General features: G+C 42.0%; 1 protein-coding gene across 1 annotated transcript in view; it reads left to right on the forward strand.

Annotated features, from left to right (window-relative positions):
- The window catches only part of CIST1 (colon, intestine and stomach enriched 1), an 81,539-nt gene that overhangs the window by 2,351 nt on the left and 56,073 nt on the right, over positions 1-23,115 (forward strand). Inside the window, exons 2-3 of the mRNA XM_072113909.1 lie at positions 5,472-5,552; positions 16,160-16,240. Of these exons, the coding sequence (XP_071970010.1) occupies positions 5,528-5,552; positions 16,160-16,240 (106 nt within the window). The 5' untranslated portion in view covers positions 5,472-5,527. The remainder of the gene's footprint in view (positions 1-5,471; positions 5,553-16,159; positions 16,241-23,115) is intronic.

Raw genomic sequence — 23,115 nt, forward strand, 5'->3', positions numbered from 1 at the left:
CGACAGCCCCCATGTCATAACAAATTCATAACAGCCCCCCATGTCATATCAAATTCATAACAGCAGCCCCCCATGTCATATAAAATTCACACCAGCAGCCCCCCATAATATAAATTAATAACAGCAGCCCCCCCCACGCTTGATAAATTCATAACAGCCCCCCACTCTTGATAAATTCATAACAGCCCCCCTCAGAACAGCGCCCCTTTTATATAAAATTCATAATAAGACCCCCTTATCAGTGCTCATTCTAAAAATAATAAAATCTGTACTTACCCATCTGCTTCCTCTTCTCATCCTGCTGCTACTCGTTCGCCCAGTATACACACATCATGCGCACCTGGGTCATAGAAAGAAGCCCAGCAGAGCTTTTTGAGGCGGCCACTATGGCGAATGCTGGTTGTGTGAAGAGAAGGTGAAACATTTAGGTATATATCTATGTAATTAGAGGGGAAAACATTGCGGGGGGGGGTTGGCTGTGATAGAATAGGGGGAAGATGGGAAACCATTAGGGGGTAGGTTGTGTGTGGAGAAGCTAAATATGTGGACTGGCTGTGTAAGGAGAGGCTAAATATGTGGAAACATGAGATGCTGACACTGTGAGGAGAGGAGGAAACATGGGGGGAAACTGTAAGGAGAGAGGGAAAACTTGAGGACACTCACTGTGAGAAGAGAGGGAAATGTTGGGAATGGGGTAGCCGTTTTAAGCGGCAAACATGGGGGGAGTGACTATGTGAGGAGAAGGGGCAAACCAGGGGGATGACTGTGTCAGGTGAGGTGTAAACATGTAAACACTGACTGTGTGAGGAAAAGTGAGCAGCCATGGAGTGATGACTGGGTATAGAGAAAAGGGGCATAATGAAAAAACTTGGAAAACAGGTATGCACAGGTATGGTAGAGGGTCGCATTGTCCTACTGCTCAACTTTAAAGGACTGCACTAGTAACCAGAACCGTAGATACACCAAAAAAAAACCCCACTAAGGAACAAATGGCACCCAATGGAAACCAAATAGTCCATTTGTACAATAACTAATACAAACCACAAAGCAGACTATAAATACAGTGAACAAACCATATGGTAATCTTTCTGGAGACCGCCCCCTAGAGCAGACATGTAATAGTGGAGACCTCGGAGCAGAGCTGTAATACAGGATACCCCTGGAGCAGAAATATAACAGTGTAGACCCTCAGAGCAGATGTATAATACTGGGATCCCCAGAACAGTCTTATATTACTGGAGACACCCAGACAGACATATAGTAGTGGAGACGCCCTAGAGTAGACCTATCATACTGGAGACCACTGGAGCAAAAATATATTAGTGGAGACCCCTAGAACAGGCTGTAATACTGGAAGCCGCCAGAGCAGGTCTTTAGACACCCCCAGAGCAGACCTATAATACTTTCGAGCCCACGTGCTGACTACAATAAGGAGAACTCCAGAACAGACACAAAAATTTTAAAAACATATACCTTTCCAGGCTCCTCATCTCCTTCCTTCTCAGTGCTCACTTCTTGACTTGATCCATGAATCTATAAAAAGTTGCTATAAAGAACTTCAGGAGGGCAAATTTTCAGCAACTAAGGGAAGACCTTAAAGGCATAGACTGGGATAATGTTCTCAAAGACAAAAGCCCCCCCCAAAAAATGGGACTTTTTCTCATATATTCTGAAAAAGTCCTGTGAGAAACACATACCTTATGGGAAAAAGCATAAAAGGAACAAGAAAAAGCCTATGTGGCTAACTAGTCTTTTAAGGAAAGCAATAAGCGAGAAAGATAAAGCGTTTAAGGTACTAAAACGTGAAGGTAGCGATGAGGCATTACAGGATTATAGAGATAAAAATAAATCCTGTAAAAAGCAGATAAAGGCCGCAAAAATAGAGACTGAGAGAAATATTGCCAGGGAGAGCAAAAATAATCCCAAATTATTTTTCAAGTATATAAATGATAAGAAACTAATAACAGAGAGTGTGGGTCCTCTTAGAAATAACATGGGGGTCATGGTGGAAGGAGATGAGGAAAGGGCCAATCTTCTCAACTGTCTTTACCCAGGAAAATCCCCTGGTGGAAGACACAATGAGGAATAATGTAAATTCTTTTTGGAATGTCAACAGTTTAACCCAGGAAGAGGTACGGCGCCGTCTCGCAACCACTAAGATAGATAAATCACCGGGGCCAGATGGCATACACCCCCGGGTTCTGCATGAATTATGTACGGTGATAGACAGACCGTTATTTTTAATATTTGAAGATTCACTGAGGACTGGTTATGTTCCACAGGACTGGCGCATAGCAAATGTGGTACCAATATACAAAAAAGGATCAAATAGCGATCCTGGAAACTACAGACCTGTGAGTCTAACTGCTGTGGTGGGGAAAATATTTGAGGGGTTTATTAGAGATGCTATCCTGGAGTATCTCAGTGTGTACAACCTTATAACCCAGCGTCAGCATGGGTTTATGAGAGATCGGTCCTGTCAGACTAATCTGATTGGTTTCTACGAGGAGGTAAGTTCAAGACTGGATCTGGGAGACGCTGTGGATGTTGTATATCTGTACTTTTCAAAGGCATTTGACACCGTGCCACATAAAAGGTTGGTATATAAAATGAGACTGCTGGGAATAGGAGAAAATCTGTGTATTTGGGTAAGTAATTGGCTTAGTGATAGAAAACAAAGGTGGTCATTAATGGCACATTCTCAGATTGGGTTGATGTTACCAGTGGAGTGCCACAGGGGTCAGTATTGGGGCCACTTTTTTTTAATATTTTTATTAATGACCTTGTAGTGGGTTTACACAGTCAAGTTTCAATATTTGCAGATGATACTAAGCTGTGTAAAGTAATAAATACTGAGGTCGATAGTTTAGCATTACAGAGGGATTTGTGGAAGCTTGAGGAGTGGGCAGAGAAATGGTTGATGAGGTTTAATGTACATAAATGTAAAGTTATGCACTTGGGCCATGGAAACAAAAAGTATAATTATGTTCTATACGGTCAATTACTTAGTAAAACTGGAGCTGAAAAGGACTTGGGGGTATTGGTGGATGGTAAACGTAATTTTAGTGACCAGAGCCAGGCGGCTGCTGCTAAAGCAAATAAAATTATGGGATGTATCAAGAGAGGAATAGATTCTCATGATAAAGACATAGTTTTGCCCTTATACAAATCCCTGGTCAGACCACACATGGAATATTGTGTACAGTTTTGGGCACCAGTGTATATAAAGGATATAGTAGAGTTGGAACGGGTGCAGAGGAGAGCAATTATTAGGGCAATGGGGGAACTAGAATACACTGACAGATTAAAAATTTGGATTATTCAGTTTAGAAAAAAGACGACTGAGGGGAGACCTCATTACAATGTACAAATACCTGAACGGACAGTACAAGGATCTCTCCAAAGATCTTTTTATACCTAGGCCTGTGACCAGGACAAGGGGGGCATCCTCTACGCCTAGAGGAGAGGCGATTTTACCATCAACATAGACAAAGGTTCTTTACTATAAGAGCAATGAGACTGTGGAACTCTCTGCCGCAGGAGGTTGTAATGGCGGACTCTATGTACATGTTCAAGCCTGGATGCCTTTCTGGAGAGAAAAAATATCACGGGTTATGGGGATAAAACATTTATTTAATTCTTAAAGGTTGGACTTGATGGACTTGCATCTTTTTCCAGCCTTATATACTATGATACTATGAACTAATGCAGAATTTATTCATTTAAAAAAAAATTTGCTACAGACCAGGTAATGTATCACAGAAAGTAAATCCTAGTATATATGCCAACTCACTGGTTGCGACTATTGTGTGGTGGGTCTGTAATTTAATATCCATTTGAATCCTCCACTGTTCCTCAATAGACTCCGTCCACCGATGTGACCATAAAAATGCCATTATTATATTGCTGGCATATTATAGGTATGCTTGGTAACATACTCCAAGGCGTATTTCCATCGTATTTCCATCTGTAGTGAATTCTGTTCCACTTGATATCTAGTCACGCTCTATGTGTACGGTCCGCCAAACATGACCATACATATCAGTTTCAAGTACTGCGCAACCCCTACTGCATACAGTCAACTGTGTGTGTGGCAGCAGGTGCGATATCCGGCTAACTGTCCGGAATCGTCTTCAGTATATATCATACTCTGGAGCAATACGATATGGTTCGAGGTACGTACTTACCTTTGCGTCACCCCGGCCTTTCCAAATATGCTGTTATCATGATGGATATCCTGACACGAGCCCCGCCCAGCCTCCCAAGTCATTGGCTGCTCAGCCCAAACCGAATGGCCAATGGCCTCCCTGCGGAGGCGTGCGAGCGGGGGGGGGGGGGGGGGAGGTAGGGCGATATCTGCCTCCTTTTAAATATGGAGGTCCTTCACGGCTGACCATTCTATCGCCGGCGCCCACCATTAGGATGGCGTTTTGTTTATTATTTTCTGTTAGCTAGTCCTATCATAGACTACATGTCTTATAGCTCTCCTGATGATCCCGAAAAACACGGGTGAAACGCGTTGAGGCTAGACTTTGATAATGTGCATAGGAATCAAGTGTGCATGTGATTAGATTAGACAGAGTGTGCATGAATACCAACGAATGCATGTTACATTTACGTAAATCTGAGATGCATGACAACTGAATGCGCTAAAGAAATGATGTGTGCATTGAAGGGGGATGCATGATGTGTATATCTGTGCGTTTTTCTACCTATCATATCTACTGTTCGGGAGTGTGTCCGCCGAAGTGTGCATGGAAATTAAACGGATGTACATATCGATTTGAGGCAGTACGCGCACCGTACTACCTTTGCACTCTTTGCCGATTTACTATTAGGAACAGTATCATTAATGCTCCTATTCAGTTGACATATGGAAATTATTCATATTTCCGTATCTCTAGAAACGCGGATTTAAGTACAGGGTATAGGTGGTGAAGTGGCACAAGTGACAGTCCTAATCTTGAGGCTATAGAAATACAGGAGTCTGCATCTTTACTTTCGTTTTCATCTAAGTCTCCAAGAGTACCGTATCCCATTTTCAATAGGTGCAAGTGCGACACATGAATGACACCTAGTGGTATGATTAGGTACTAGTCTAATTTTTGTTCCACTTGTGGTAAAGCCATTACATAAACTACATTATGAGGGCTCATCTTTTATAATTGGGCTGTTTCCCCAATTTTTTACCCAGATGTCTTAATAAAAGTTAAGTTTTATCTGTGTTGTCCGTTTGCCCAGTGAATTTACAGACCAGGTAACATTGTTTAAAAATGGTGGAAAGACGACACTGAATTTGGCACAGTTAAGTGTCAACTTTTCATATAATAAAGAAACATTTATTTTATTTATTTTTATGGTACACACAATAGTATATTTTGAAAAGTTACCTAATTGAAAATGATATTATAAACATTTTTAGTTATGTACATTTTTTTTCTTCTTATATGAGACTTCTATATTCTCCACAGGCAGAACAAATGCTACTCAAACAACTGCCACAACATCCAATCACACAACTCTGCACATGGACAGGACAGAAACGCTGAATAGTAAGTTTTTAAAAAAAAAAAAAGCCACACAAAATTGCTGACATTTTCATTTATATGGAATTTAAAGTCACAGTTGAGGTGGGATTTAAGCATGTACTTTTTGAGCCAAGGCCATTGTGCTTACAACAGCCACAGGTGTCTTCAATGTGTGATTATATGCTGTGGCTGCGTTCACATGTTCCATTACCTCTTTCACGCTCTGCACCGTACATGTCTAAAAAAACAGTATATAAAAAGTGTGTCAAAGTTTTAATTATTAAAAAATGTAAAAAAACCTTAAAATTCAAATCACCACCTTTTGCCTAGAACTGACATAAAACATTATAAACAGTAAAAATCACGAACCTATTAGGTATCGCTGCGTCTCTGCACCGGCTGTGAAGCCATTACAAAAAATAGCGCCCAAATACCTGAAACGCTACTTTTACACCCTATTACATCACAAAAAAATGTAATAAAAAGTGATCAAAATGTCACACAATCCTCAAAATGTAAACATCACCGCATTTCGCAAAAAAATAACACTTCGCACAGTTCCATACACCGAAGTATGAAAAAGTTATTAGCTTCAGAAATGACAACATTTTTTATTTTTTCTGCACACATTTGTTTTATTTTTTAAAAATGTATTAAAACAATAAAACCTTTATAAATTTAATATCACAATGATCATACCGGACCAAAGAATAAAGTTGATGTGTTATTTTGAGCGCACAGGCCGACAAAAAAGTGACACAAATGCGTTTTTTGGCCAATTTCACCAGATTTGGATTTTTTCCGGTGTCCCGGTAAACAGCATGGAATAATATATAATGTCACTGAGAAGTAAACTTTGTTATGCAGAAAATAACTCTCACACAGCTTGATAACTATATATATCTGGAATGTCTGCCTTATGTTGGTATGGGTTTCATGGATCATGGATTTTTCTAGGATGTTATTACGCTTAGAATTTTAAGTTCGATTTTTGTAATTTTCATTAAAATCATCAAGACTCATAATTTGTGGGACATCAGCTTTCAAGTGACTCTGAGAGGTCTAAATAATAGAAAAACCCTATTAATAACCAGTATAGAAAAGACATCTTTCATCTTATGTAAAACAAATTTTACGGAGTCTGTTAACCCTTTAAGTGTTTCACATGGGTTAAAACAAAATGTAAGTGCAATTTAACTGTAAATTTTGGGGAACATATGTTCATTTAGGCCAAAAAGTATACTTTCACAATGGATTAATGATGCATAGTCTGGTAACCAATTTCTCCAGCGTATAAAAATCCCCCATATGTGATGGTGAACTGCTGTAAGGGCACGCAGCTGTGCATTGAATGAAAACATTGCAGTTTAGAGCAGATTTGTATTATCACATTGTACAATGTAAATTTAATTTTTTGGAATGCAAACATATAGGGCTTATCTTTTGTGGGATGTGCTGCACTGGACAGATTCTTCTGGGGGGGAGGGGGTCTATAGCTTATTCATAAGATTTTATTAACTATTTTATGGTGGACGCAAAGAAAATCGTCAATTTTTATTTTGGAATTTAAACACTTTGTTTGGTCTTTCACCGTAAGAGAAAAATAACATTTTATAGTTATTCTCTGGTTCTCTACCATTTATATAGTTTTTCTTATCTTTGCTCAGTTTTTCTGAGCCCAACCAATACTGGAGAAAATCTAATTTGTTTTAGTATAAACAGCTTTTCTGAGGCATCACTTTTGTATTTTTCTGTTAACAGAGATAATTGAGGGCTTATTTTTTGTGAAAATTGTTTTTTTTTTAGATTTTTTGTTTTCTTTTACGTGGAGCATTGCTTGGGATTGTGATTGCAGTTATACCAAATGGCTTCTCATGTGGATCAGACCCCCCTTGCGGCACTTACCAGGGGTTGTCCGATCCGCTGATCGGCAGGACCCTTCTGTAATCTGCTGGACATGCACAGAAGATCAGTAGATTGCTTGTTCACCAACCGCAAGTCACCATGTCAGAAAGAAAAATTATTATTATTTTTTTAAAATCTTTTAAATACTTTACATTACAGAAACATTGAAAAAGATAGAAAAAAACACATATCATACAAAACATATCTTCCTATATAACACTTGATGCAAATATACATAAAGGCATCAAATATATAAAAAATACAACAGCTTCTCAGAACCATCCTCTTCCACCCTTCAGAGCCATGCTGGAGATGGTCAGGAACAGAAAAAAAAAATTCTTACATTTTCCATAAATTTCAAAAATTCCATTGGTCCCACAAATCGTTAAGTCTCCTACCCCCTCTATAGCGTTTTTCATAAGCACACTCATATGACCTAATACGCTCTACTAAATTTTGCCAATCCCTTACCGCTGGAGCCTTAACATCTTTCCAATGTTTAATCAACACCAACCTTGCCAGAAACAAGACCTTCAAGACCAGGTCTCGTTTAGATCTCGATCCTATATTGAGAGGGATCAAACCCAAAAGACCAAGGGTAACTATTCGTGGTAGAGAGCAACCGACCCGGGCTTCAATTATATCAAAGATCTCCTGCCAATATTTCCCTATCCCCGGACAATCCCAAAGAACATTGAGGACATCGGCATTAGCTCTATTACATCTCATATAATTAGAGTTTTCCCTTAACCCAATCTTAAACATTAAATATGGTGAAAAATAAGTCCTATATAAAATATTTATTGTGTACATCTGTGATTTAAGTTTATAGTGCTCCTAACAACATTCTTGTAAATCTCCCCACTGTTCTGTAGTGATCACTCCAATCTGATTTGTCCACTTAAGTTGACTAATGTGACAGAATTCTTGATCAATATTATTCCGTAAAAACCAAAACACCCTAGCTAAATTTTTTGGAATCCCGCCTAACTCCAATATATTTGTGAAGTTCACTCCCCTCCACCTTAAAGACGTCCTGATTTTTTCACTTCTATATGCATGAGAGAGCTAACAATACCTACTGTAAGTAAATCCCTATCCTTGAGAATACCATTCTCAACCTAAAATTGAAATGAAGGTAGTTCCCCATTTACACCCAGTTGCTCCAAAGAAATAATACCTTTTCCCAGAATCCAACTTCCTCCATTTTATAAAGCTCTGGCATATTAAGATTGCCCCACAAAGGTGTAAATTTGAATCCCCCCCCCCCCCCCCCACAATCATACTGACTTCCTGTTTGTCAGTGAAATGGCTAAAGGTAATTTCTTTATTTCCCGGCTCCTCAGTCGTCCCGACTCCAATAAGGCAAGGATACTATTAAAATTACTTATTACTAATAATAAAAAAAGGACAGAAAGAAAAAATGTAAACAATAAAGTTTTTTCAAACTAAAATTAAATAATAAAAGAACATGAAAGCCACCTAAATGCCACCATTTTGTATACATAACTAATAAAGTAGAAAAAAAACACTAAATCACCAAAAAAGCCCACATATTTGGTATTGCCGCATCTGTAACAATCTGTACAATAAATCATAATAATGATTGGAAACGCTCTATGAACGCTGTAAAAAAACTGAAAAAAAACAAAAATATAAAGTTTTCATCAAATTGCTTTACAGAAAATGTTTTGAAAAGTGATGGAAAAAAGTTACAAGAACTAAAATAGTACCAATAGTACAATTTGTCACACAAAAAATAAGGCCACTTACCAGCTATGTCAACCAAAAACACTAAAGTTCTGCAGCTGCAAAAATGGCGATCCTAAACCAAATGCAATTTTTTTTCTATTCTAGTTTTTCACTATTAATAATAATAATAATAATTCTTTATATAGTGCACACAGATTACACAGAATTAGCTAAATGAAGTTTTTTTGAAATTGCATCTCGTCTCACATAAAATAAACCCTTATTTGTCATAATTTCCTAAAGAAAATAAATAAAAACCAACACTATTTAGACACATTAATCGTGCAAGATGGCGGCTGTTCCTGACGGCCATCCATCTTGCCCCATGGAGCAGAGGGGTCTCGTCGCTGCTATTGGCTGATCAATGTAGACCAGCCAATAGCAGCAATTTTACTTATGATGTCAGTAATGCCAATCACCATGTCTGTAGACAAGGGGATCAGGAAAGATGGTTTCACTGCCTCCCAGGTCCATGTTTGCAGCTATTGGCTGGTCGCTTCAGAGCAATATTCATCTTAATGGGCATCACAGTGGTTAATGGGAGCAACACATGACGAAAATTGCTGCAGTGGAAGGGGCCATGTCTGGTGGCATCATGCCATCTCCCAGATCTCTCTGACTGATCTGTGCCCCTACTGCTGGAGAAGGGTTACCACCAGTATGTGGCTAACTTTTATGCCAGCATTCTACTATTTCTATCCCTCAGTTCCAGGGGTTCTGTAGTGTGTGGCACTGTACGCAATAGCCAGAGAGGTCTCACTGGATCCCTTGTTTGGCAACCACTTAGAAAGGTGGTACGTCAATTCACTCAGTAATCAGAACATGGTGTTGGTCAAGTATAAGGACAAAAGAGATGTCCTTCTACTGACCACAGTTCATGGGCACTCCAGCACCCTCACCCTTATTCAAGGTACCACAACCACTGCCCCAATCCAGGCGTACAATAAATTCAGGGATGGGTTTGATCTGTTAAATCAGATGCTTAAGCCTCTCACACAGCCAAACCATTTCCCTATGCTATAATGTGGAGACCCAACCAGGTTGAAATAGCACTGTCTACAGTTGGGAATCTGTTCCTTCTGGAATAGATATACTGGTTTGGCTTAATCCCACATCATGTTATTAGATTTATTGTAGTTCATATTTGGTGTTAAGGGGGCTTCAAGTCTCTACACGCCTATAAGGCAGCCTTAGTTGGCAAACTCTCCATAAGGAGAACTCTTAGTTTCTGACTCTAAAAGAAGGACTTAGAAAAGAGTCTGTTCCAAAAGTGGTGTTAGGACACTACAAAACTACTAAGAGACCTGCGAGAACGCCAGAGTGACAACAGTTTAGTAGGTCCCCTACTAAATTCTACTAGCTTATACGCAACGCATTCACAATTTAAGTCCAACCTTTGTTGTGAATTAATTTTAGTAAGAGGAATTACCATATATACTCATGTATAAAACCTCACCTCTTATACACGAGGCAATAAAAAAAAAACTTACATACCTTCCAGCGCCCCAATGCTCGTCGCGGCTTCTCTTCTGTCTTCTCCGTGATGCTCTGTTCCCCATGGCCGGCCAGCGCACAATATGATGTGGCCACTGATGATGTCATAGTATGTGCCGGCCGGATGAGTGCATGGCTACGTCTCAACCGGCTGTTACAGCAGAGAGAAGACAGAAGAGGAGCCGCAGGGATGGGAGCATCGGGGAGCCATGCCAAGCATTGGGACCACCCAAAGGTGAGTATGTAAGTTTATTTTTTTTAAGTGCAAGGGAAACTGGGGGCTCGCTGGCTACTAAAGGGGGATGGCTACTGAAAGGGACTGGCTGATAAAGGGGGTTGGCTGGATGCTAAAGGGGGCTAGCTGGCTACTAAAGGGGGCTGGCTATATAGAAGAGGAGGCTGGCTGTATAGTAAAAGGGGGCTAGCTGGTTTATACTACAGGGGATGGCTATATACTACTGGGGGGCTTGATGGCTATATACTGGGAGGCTGTGACCAATGCATTTCCCACTCTTGGCTTATACTCGAGTCAATAATTTTCCAAGTTTTTGGTGGTAAAATTAGGGGCCTTGGCTTATACTCAGGTCGGCTTATACTTGAGTATATATGGTGTTCTAACAACTGTTAGGTCAAATAAATCCCTTTACCCCTTGATTATTTCCTTGAGGGATGTAGTTTGCAAACTATGGTCACTTGTTGGTTTTAATTTTTTTTAGGTTTTCTATTTCCTATCCAAATAGCACATCCTTTGTAATTCTACAAGTCCTGCCTGTAATATACATGGTGCTTTATCATAATGGAGCCCTGTTGTATTTTCTGGCTAGCGTTTAGGATCACATGTTGGGTCTTTCTCACATCAGGAAACATGACTTCCTTATTAGAGACCTGACATTTCACAGGGCGTCACATAACGGGCACCAAACTTTACAGAAATAATTGCAATTTCCATCCATTGCACATCATATTTGGAAACCTTCTGTATGTTCAAAATGCTCACTACACCACTTGTATTACTATACATCACCTATTACACCTTGCCAAATTCTCCAAGGTGTGTGCGTTCAGAAAAATAGGGGTAAATGTGACTTTTTGGGGAAAATTTTCACCTTTTTTCATTTTGTCAGACTTCAAAGTAAGGGGTTAATAGTGGAAACCCCCAGGGCATATCTATAATACTTTCAATCCCCTTGTGCTGACTACAGTACAGGAGACCTCCAGATCAGACAAAATAAAAAAAAAAAAAAAACCTCTCCAGGCTCCACTTTTCCTTCCTTCTCAGTGCTCACTGCTTAGGGTCCTGACCGGCATCATGGATTTGATCCAAATAATATTTACCGTATATATACTCGAGTATAAGCCGTCCCGAGTATAAGCCGAGACCCCTAATTTTACCACCAAAAACTGGGAAAACCTATTGACTCGAAGTATAAGCCGAGGGTGGGAAATGGATTGGTCACAGACCCCCCCCAGTATATAGCCAGCCAGCCCCCTATAGTATACAGCCTGCCCCCAGTAGTATACAGCCTGCCCCCAGTAGTATACAGCACTGCCCAGCTTGCCCCCAGTAGTATACAGCACTGCCCAGCTTGCCCCCAGTAGTATACAGCACTGCCCAGCTTGCCCCCAGTAGTATACAGCACTGCTCAGCTTGCCTCCAGTAGTATACAGCACTGCCCAGCTTGCCCCCAGTAGTATACAGCACTGCCCAGCTTGCCCCCAGTAGTATACAGCACTGCCCCCAGTAGTATACAGCACTGCCCAGCTTGCCCCCAGTAGTATACAGCACTGCCCAGCTTGCCTCCAGTAGTATACAGCACTACCCAGCTTGCCTCCAGTAGTATACAGCACTGCCCAGCTTGCCCCCAGTAGTATACAGCACTGCCCAGCTTGCCCCCAGTAGTATACAGCACTGCCCAGCTTGCCTCCAGTAGTATACAGCACTGCCCAGCTTGCCCCCAGTAGTATACAGCACTGCCCAGCTTGCCCCCAGTAGTATACAGCACTGCCCAGCTTGCCCCCAGTAGTATACAGCACTGCCCAGCTTGCCCCCAGTAGTATACAGCACTGCCCAGCTTGCCCCCAGTAGTATACAGCACTGCCCAGCTTGCCCCCAGTAGTATACAGCACTGCCCAGCTTGCCCCCAGTAGTATACAGCACTGCCCAGCCTGCCCCCAGCAGTATACAGCCCAGCCCAGCATTAAAAAAAATAATAAACTTATATACTCACCCTCCGGTGTCCCCGATCTGCAGCGCTGCTCCCCCGATGTCCGCGCGGGTCCTCTTCTGGCTTCCGCGCCCGTCTTCTGTACATTGCCCGGGAGACAGCAATGGCGGTGCCCAGCGCGATGTACAGGAGGCAGAAGAGGCGCCGGGAAGCCAGAAGAGGACATCAGGGGAGCAGCGCTGCAGATCGGGGCCACCGGAGGGTGAGTATATAAGTTTATTATTTTTTAAGTATTTTTTAACTCGTTGTGACTCGTGTATAAGTGACTCGAGGGGACGTTTTTCAGCACATTTTTTGTGCTGAAAAACTCGGCTTATACACGAGTATATACGGTATGAATCTACAAAAAGTTGCTAAAAAGAACTAAAACAGAATTAATTTATTTCAAAAAGCTTTGCTACGGTGGAAAAACAAGACTGAATTTTGCACAGTTAAGTGTCAACTTTTCACATAATAAACCTTTATTTTATTGTTTCCAGCCCAGTACTGACAGAGACATGGTCACACATATAGGTGCAGTTTAGTACAAGTTTGTCATGTAACTGAAAATTATAGATAAAACCTGCAAAATGTGGAAAAAATAAAGAATGGACACAATAAAGTTATCATTCTTAGATGCTTCTATTCTTTGCTTTCTTAGCATAATATTTGTTGAATCCATTTTCACCCGTCTACCCTGTCTTTGAATCAAGTCTCACGTTCTGCAATGGTATATATCTGTTAATTGCCTTAGTATTGCATGTGTCTGTTTCTTTCTCTAACATTTGACCCTACCTGATTTAATGTTCATCTATGCCCCTCAATGAGGTTTTTTTTCTCTATTTAGAACTTGATCAACATGTGTTAAGTCTCCTAGATTTATTGTTGTATGAGCTAAATGAGGGCCTGGTCTCTTGTCTTCTATGGGTATAAAGTTAGTGGTAGTAAAAGATGCCTGCATTCTTTGTTTGCTTATCATAATATTCTGCTGAGTTTGATAATATTCTGACAAGTATGAGACTGTAGTTATACATTGAAGTTAGACAGGGCAGGAGACAGGTGAGATGGCAGAGAAAAACAAACAATTATGTTTGTCTAAAAATATTTTCCATTTTCTCTTTGTTTGTTATGGTTGGTTTGCTTTCCTACTGTCCATCTATCCCACCAGTACCAACTATCCATATGAATGCCTCACATTTTCACTCACCTTTCTACACCACTCACACACAATATACGTTATGTAACCATTCTAACTTATCACAGTGTTCTGCTCTGAAGCAAGTATTACCTTCTTATAAATCTCTACAGCATCTTTTGTCTCTTCTCTTTCTCTTTCTGCCTGCTGCAGGGGACATCTCTCCTCTCCTTTCCTCTGCATCAGTGACCCCATCCCCTCACATCTTGTACAGTCTCTCTCCCCAGCAGTCACTTCTCACCTCACTAAAATCTTTAACATCTCTCTCTCTCTTCTGGTTTTGTCCCCTCTTCTTCCAATGCCACTAACTACAGACTGGTTTCTAACCTCCCTTTCATCTCCAAACTCCTGGAAAGCCTGGTCTATTCTCAACTAACCTTTTATCTCTCAGCTAACTCCCTCCTTGACCCCCTAAGCTGGTTTCCGCTCTACGCACTCCCCTGAAACTGCTCTTTCTAGTCCCAAAAGTCTCCAATGATCTCCTCGCTGCTAAATCCAAAAGTGACTATTCACTCCTTATTCTTCTGGATCTATCAGCAGTGTTCGATACTGTGGACCACCAGCTCCTCCTCAGGATGGTTTGTTCCATTGGCCTAAAGGACACTGCACTCTCTTGGTCTTCTTCCTATCTCTCTGACTGCACTTTCAGTGTCTCCTTTTCTGGATCTTTCTCTTCTCATCTTCCTCTATGTTGGTAGTTCCTCAGGGCTCAGTCCTAGGTCCTCTTCTCTTCTCACTCTATGCTGACCCCATTGGACAAACCATCAGCAGATTTGATTTCCAGTATCATCTCTATGCTAATGACACCCAGCTGTATACTACTGCAAGTAACATCACCCCTGCCTTAATCCAGAACACTAGTGAATGTCTCTCTGCCATCTCTAACATCATGTCCTCTCTCTTCTTGAAACTTTCTAAGATCACTATAGCACCAAGGCAATAGGTCCACTGTCTTGGGGTTGTGCTGGACTCTGACCTGGACTCCTTTTCACCATATATTCAATCTCTTGCCCGCTCTTGCCGGATGCATCTCAGAAACATCTCCAGAATCCGACCATTACTGACAATTGAAACTTCTAAAATGCTAATTGTTGTGCTTACTCACTCTCGACTAGACTACTGTAACTCCCTACTAATCGGTCTTACACTCACTAAACTCTCTCCTCTACAATCTATTCTTAGTGCAGCAGCCAGGCTCGTCGTTCAGACCTACACGGATGCCTCCAGTTTGTGCCAATCACTGCACTGGTTGCCCATCTTCTCTGTATTAACTTTAAAATAATAACCCTAATCCACAAAGCTCTGAATAATGCTGCACCTCCCTATCTCTCTTCTCTCATATCATTCTATCGCCCTTCTCGCGCTCTTCGATCTCCCAGTTATACTGTATTAGATCAATCTCTAACTTAATTGGAACCTCTCATGCACGTCTCCAGGACTTCTCCGAAGTTGCTCTAATTCTCTGGAATGCCCATCCCCGGACTCTCAGACTAATACCCACCCTCCAAAGTTTCAAACATGCTCTTAAAACCCATCTATTGAGGCAAGCCTATCGCACTCGCTAACTGCATTAAACGTCAACTCTCACTCTACTAATCCACTAATGTCCTATTAGTAATCCGTAATCAGTAATCCGGCAAACAGCAGATATATACCAAGTTACAGGCTTCTCTGCAGTCTTTTTCACCTTGGATCCTTTAAATAAGATGGCGGCTGATGGCTGGTTCAAGCAGCAGAATTTTTATTTATTAAATTATTTTAATTTAATCTGTAATTCTGTGATCTCTTGTGAGCAGGGCCCTCACTCCTTTGTTCTCACTCCTTTTGTTCCATATGACTGTTTGTACTCTGTAATATAATATTATATTTGTATGTGTCCCCTATGATTTCTAAAGCGCTACGGAATTTGATGGAGCTATATAAATAAAGATTGTTATTATTTTTTATTATTATTATTATTATTATGGTACATACAATGGTATATTTTAAAAAGTTACCTAATTGACAATGATATTATAAACCCTTTTAGTTACCGTATGTACATTTTTTCTTCATATATGAGACTTCTATATTCTCCACAGGCGGAACGAATGCTACTCAAACAACTGCCACAACATCCAATTACACGACTCTGCAGATGGACAGGACAGAAACGCTGAATAGTAAGTTAAAAAAAAATATATATATATATATATATAGAAAAGCAAATGTGGCTATGTTAAAATATAACTTTTAATTTAGATCAAAATATAAAAGATGTGTATACATCCAGATATCACATACAACACACTGAATGACGCCGCTCAGCAAAAAGCCGCTAGTATTCAATAACATATACAAGGATGCAGCCAGGGCAAGTATATCGCGGGCTGCTAGTCATATGTGACAAAATGAAGCTCAATCAACTAATACAATGACCCGATGTTATAACAGAATACTATTGAAGACAAAAGGGTCAATTATTAATGCCTCTTGTACAAAACCGCAGATAAAGAGGGAATAACAAGGAATAATCTCACCCAATCATGCAGCATGGTAAGTGATGGCTCAGTTGATGCGATGGGATGATCCAGGACCTGTTCCCCCGATGTGAAGAAGTGGCCCTAGTCTTCACTTCTCCTATCACCCCGTTGCTCCCGCCCTGACAAGGGCGGTCCCACACTTGCCCTGTGGCTATGCTGTCCCTAGGTGTCCATAGGGTAACAGAGCTTTTCAGGCAGATAAATAACATTCAATCCCAACGCATTTCCCCCCGTTTCTTCCGGGGTTCATCAGGGGATACAAAGCAAACGTAGCTCAGCCTGCTACAGAATTGCCAAGGTCTATGCCCGATAGGTGTTTCCCCAAGTGTAGGAGAAAGCCACAGTGAGGATTGGCAGTGGCCGTACCTCCCGATGACCAGGCCGTGACAGGCGTGCGGGTATCTATGCTGGCGTTCGCGATGTCCTTCTGCGCATGCGCCATTCAAGTGGTGAACTTCCGGTAGCGATGCTACCGGAGGGGTGGGCGGACATTCTCAGACATTGATCGAACACATGAGGGTTTCCCTATGCATGAGGTAACTAGCTCATAGTAACCCCTTGCTGTCCGTATTGTGTGACATATGTGACAGCTGTCACGATAGTTGCATCCATGGAGAGACCAGTACATAAAAACAGAGTTTTAGTAGGACCAAAAAATATGTTACAAATTAGGGCACTTCTTGACTCATATTGTAGCAGTTTTTTATCCCAGTTACTCCCACGCATGGGTCTATTAACCCTCGTGATGCCATGGAATTTTAATACTTTTGCTTCTCCTCCATGTTGATAGTTTACATGTCTTGCTATGGGGGTATCATGATGGTTTCTAATATCAGAGAGATGGGAACCAATTGTCTGCTGAAACTGCATAATCGTTTTGCCCACATATTTAATGCCACAGTCGCAAACAGCCCTGTAAATAACCTTGGATTTACAGTTGATAAACGTGAGAATGTCTATACTTTCAGATGTCACATTGGAGGTAAATGTATTGCAGGTCATAATAAAGGGGCATGCTATGCACGCACTGCAGCGATAAGTTCCTCTAGTGGTATGTGCATCAAGCCAGGTACTGGGTCTATTTGGGACAAAATGGCTATGTACAAGACAATCCTTTAAAGCTTGACCCTTTCGATATGTTATCTTTCGATATGTTACAGACGGGGAGGGTCCTACAACATCCCTAATATCTGGATCCATATATAGTATGTCCCAATATTTGGTTACAATGTCTCGTGCTGCTTGCGCACCATTATCAAAGATCATGATAAGTCTTATGTATCCATCACCCTCTGGGCGTCTCTTGGTGTCTAACAGGTCAGATCGTTTATTTGCCAGAGCAAATTTATATGCATCCCTGAGGACCCAATCTGGATAACCCTGCTCCTGAAACCTAAGTCGTAAGTCATCAGCTTGTTTTCTAAATAGCTGGTCACTGGAGCAGTTGCGTCTAATACATAAATATTGGCCATGTGGGATGGCACGCTTAAGAGGAAATGGGTGGCTGCTTTCCCACCTTAGTAATGAATTATTGGCTGTTTGCTTATGCAACACATCTGTTTCCAATGATCCAGCTGAATTTTTAGAAATGTTCACATCAAGAAAGGAGATACTTTCCCTATGGGTCTCAAAGGTAAAGATAAGGCCAATGGATTTCTGTTTGAGGCCCTGTACAAATTCATGGAAAGTCCCCTCAGTACCACTCCACACGATTAATATATCATCAATGTAGCGTAGCCAGATGTCACTGGCCACGCTACTCAAGTTCAAGACATCCGAAAAAACAATGGTCTCCTCCCACCAGCCCAGGAGCAAGTTGGCATAGGTTGGCGCACAAAGCCAACACATCGCCATGCCCCTGAGCTGGTGGTAGTACCGACCATTGAAGAGGAATACATTTCTCTTTCAGCAAAATTCCAGTATTTTTAGTATGAATTGGTTGTGCCCTTGGTATTGTGTCCCTCTTGACCGCAAAAAGTGGGAGGTAGCTGTGAGGCCTACAGAATATGGTGTTAATGAGTACAGAGCCTCAACATCTATACTAGCCAGAATAGTGTCTTGTTGTAAGTAAATGCCCTCCTTGCGTCGAAGGAGGTCAGGTGTATCCCTAGTGTATGAGGGTAGGGCTGTGACAAAAGGGCGAAGGACTTTGTCTAGATAAATACCTAAATTCTGTGTCAGGTTGTCGACTCCCAACACTATTTGTCGCCCCTTAAGGGGATTAGACACCTTATGCACCTTGGGGAGGGCATAAAACCGGGTTAGATGGTAACAGAAATTTATATTCATCCTCATCTATTATGCCATCATTTTTGGCTGAAGACAGAATTTGATCTAATTCCTTCACAAATCTCGGGTAGGGTCTGTTGAGAGTATCTCATAGGCTGACCTATCCTTCAGTAGGTCAAGGCACTGCTGGCAGTACTCTGAACTTTCTATCACGACTATGTTGCCCCCTTTGTCAGATGGCTTAATGGTGAGGTTTTTATTTCTTCTTTTGACGTCATTTCTTCTTTTGAACAATTAAATGGAACAAAAGGGGCTTTCATAGATCTGATGTCTTCAGTTACTTGCCTCAAAAAAACATCAATCGGTGAGATGTCCATCAGCGGAGGGGATTTGTTACTTTTGGGTCAGTAAAAGGGCCCTTTCCGTTAGCTCCTGGTTGTTCCTCAGACCATATAATAGTCTAACATCTGGTAGGAAATCTACTGGTATCCCAAGATCTCTGCTCTCTTTTTGGGCCTGTATAGAAAAATATTTCTTCCACTTAATTTTTCTGATAAACAGATGAAGATCTTTTATAAAATTAAATTTATCGAAATTTGAGCTTGGCACAAAAGAGAGACCCTTTTGTGAAAGGGTGATCTCTGAGGGGGAAGTAGATGCTGGGACAAATTTATTATCTGGGTGTTGTTTATGTTGGTGGCGGTTGTCCTTTTGCCCTCAGTTGGTAAGGGTGCTCTAAAAAATCTGAGGTGCCAGCCTGTCGACCTCTTGATTGACACCTCCTTCTCCCCCTATTTTTTTCGTGTATTCTGTTTGCCTGTTGTGTCCATGTCAGAATACTCTCTCTCTTGAGGATAGGAAAATAGAAAGAAGAACACAGACGGCGCCCTTAGTGCAATACATTATTTGTGGAGATTACGTTGAGAATGTGATGTCTGCTCACCTTGTGACACCTTGTGTCTATTGAGTTGGAGCAGATATTGAAGATTCGGAGGAGCGGGGGTATGCTGCACTATACTGGATAGTGCCGGATAGAATAGTTGTAGAGGATTGGTAATGGAAATGTCCGGTTAAGTATAAGACGCGCTTCCCAAAAGTAAGGTGATCTGACATATACTGCTTGGGTTTGAAAAGGTTTTTATTCGGGTTATAAAATGGACTACGCGTTTCGGAGGTGGTCCACCCCCTTCATCAGGTCCGAGAAAGAGCAACTGTGCGACAAGAATGGCAGGGGTAGCAAGATGGTTGATAAGTCACCGGACCAAAAAGGGAGTATTTGGTGCAGAGGGAGCTACTGCCTGGCGTGGTTTGCGTGTCTCAAAGGATGAACCAAGAACCAGTGACACTAGTGCAGATCCCAGCCAAGAGTCTAGTGAACCTGCAGGAGAGACCCATGCCTGTGCCAGGCAGAAAGTGTCCAAAACTCCTGCTGTAGAGAGTAAAGTGGAGGATAAAAGCAAAGTGCCCAGAACCCTTGCAACAGAGACTGGCGTCTGATCTGTAGAGGCTGCACCACAGGTACCAGCAGTCACAGAAAAGTCAGCTCCTACCACAACTAAAACATCCAAGTCCTCTGTCCATAACGGATCCAAGCAGCTGCCCACCACTTCTGAAGCTGCTGATCCTGGGGCAGGAACCAGTGTGAAGAGGAAGAATACCGTTGTCCATAGGAGAGGAAGAGGAGACCACAGCAACGGATCAAACCCCTAATCTCTGATGAGGAACTTCAGGAAGATGAACCTCATCTCCCAGTTTCCATCAAAAGATGGGGAACTAATGGTCACAGCAGCGGGAAGATGGAAAAGCTGAAAACACCTACATGACCTGAGTGATGCGGCTGAGGATCCGCTCTGTTAATGTGAACAGTGTAAGGACCAGTAGCCAGCGGCAGGCCATCTAGGTCTGACATCTTCTTCTTACAGGAGACTTACCTGAAGAGTAAGGTGTATGCAGCCAAGAGAGACTGGAGACATGGGCCATCCTTCTGGTCCTTTGGTCTAGAAAGGAATGATGGTGTGGGAGTTCTCTTCACTAACATGGACATTCAGGTGGAGCGAGTCCTGGAGATCTTCCCCGGCCGCTGCCTAATGCTGGACTTTACCTTGGACACTGAAACAACTCCCTTCTATCCTTCAAAGTCTGAGGAGCATATACATTCACAACTCTATAATGTACAGAGTATGAAGCCATATTGCTTTGCATCTAGAGTGTTTACAGCTCAGCCGCCTGTAAAGCAGAATGAATAGTGGTGAGACCGTGGACAGTGAGAATGTCCATCAGGTGAAGCAGAGTATGAGACAACTGCAGTACAATTGCCTCAAATCCCTCAAAGTAGAAAGTCAGTTCGATAATTGGGGGCTCACAACCCAGACCCATTTGTTGCCTGTAAGAACAGGGTCAGTAAGAAGCTGATGATAGCCTTATTAGATTAGAATGGGCTGGAGCAGTCCGAGCAGAGAAGTTTTCAGAAGATCATTGGGGATTATTATGAAGATTTCTTCAGAGATTATCAGATGAGCAGTGAAAATATCTAGAGCTATCTGAATAGTGCGACCCAGTGCAGGGGTATAGTATGGCTGAACCAATAACAGAAGATGAGGTGAAGAGTAGCATTGACTCCTTTAAAGCCAAGAAGAGCCTGGGGTTGGATGGTCTCACTAGTGAATTCTCTAAAAAGTTCAGGAACTTGCTGGCTCCGAACCTGACGCAGGTCTATATTGACTGTCTCTGTGCTGGGAAGCTTCTTCCGTCCCCGTCTAAATCTGTACTTGTTCTCTTGGTATAGAAGGGAAACCTGAAAGACTTAAAGAACTGGCGGCCATTGTCTCTGCTTAATACAGATTATAAAATCCTGGCTAAGATTTTATATTTCCGGTCGAGGGAGGTGGCAGCTGAGCTGATCATTGACAACCAGACATGTTGAATGAGAGGTTGGACTATAGAGGACTCGTTAGGGAAGTGGTGGCCTATGTCAAGCAGCATCATGTTGGGGCATATATTGTCGGCCTATACTCACCGGCCACTTTAATAGGTACACCATGCTAGTAACGGGTTGGACCCCCTTTTGCCTTCAGAACTGCCTCAATTCTTCATGGCATAGATTCAACAAGGTGCTGGAAGCATTCCTCAGAGATTTTGGTCCATATTGACATGATGGCATCACACAGTTGCCGCAGATTTGTTGGCTGCACATCCATGATGCGAATCTCCTGTTCCACCACACACCAAAGATGCTCTATTGGATTGAGATCTGGTGACTGTGGAGGCCATTTGAGTACAGTGAACTCATTGTATGTTCAAGAAACCAGTCTGAGATGATTCCAGCTTTATGACATGGCGCATTATCCTGCTGAAAGTAGCCATCAGACGTTTAGTACATTGTGGTCATAAAGGGATGGAAATGGTCAGCAACAATACTCAGGTAGGCTGTGGCGTTGCAACAATGCTCAATTGGTACCAAGGGGCCCAAAGAGTGCCAAGAAAATATTCCCCACACCAAGACACCACCACCACCAGCCTGAACCGTTGATACAAGGCAGGATGGATCCATGCTTTCATGTTGTTGACGCCAAATTCTGACCCTACCATCCGAATGTCGCAGCAGAAATCGAGACTCATCAGACCAGGCAACGTTTTTCCAATCTTCTACTGTCCAATTTCGATGAGCTTGTGAAAATTGTAGCCTCAGTTTCCTGTTCTTAGCTGAATGGAGTGGCACCCGGTGTGGTCTTCTGCTGCTGTAGCCCATCTGCCTCAAAGTTCGACGTACTGTGCGTTCAGAGATGCTCTTCTGCCTACCTTGGTTGTAACGGGTGGCGATTAGAGTCACTGTTGCCTTTCTATCAGCTCGAACCAGTCTGCCCATTCTCCTCTGACCTCTGGCATCAACATTTCCGCCCACAGAACTGCCGCTCACTGGATGTTTTTTCTTTTTTGGACCATTCTCTGTAAACCCTAGAGATGGTTGTGCGTGAAAATCCCAGTAGATCAGCAGTTTCTGAAATACTCAGACCAGCCCTTCTGGCACCAACAACCATGCCACGTTCAAAGGCACTCAAATCACCTTTCTTCCCCATACCGATGCTCGGTTTGAACTGCAGGAGATTGTCTTGACCATGTCTACATGCCTAAATGCACTGAGTTGCCGCCATGTGATTGGCTGATTAGAAATTAAGTGTTAACTAGCAGTTGGACAGGTGTACCTAATAAAGTGGCCGGTGAGTGTAGACCAGAATAAAGCCTTTGATAGAGTCCACCATGGCTGCTTGAACAAAGTGCTGTTGGAG

The sequence above is a fragment of the Engystomops pustulosus genome, chromosome 1, assembly GCF_040894005.1.
Source record: "Engystomops pustulosus chromosome 1, aEngPut4.maternal, whole genome shotgun sequence".
Lineage (NCBI taxonomy): Eukaryota > Metazoa > Chordata > Amphibia > Anura > Leptodactylidae > Engystomops > Engystomops pustulosus.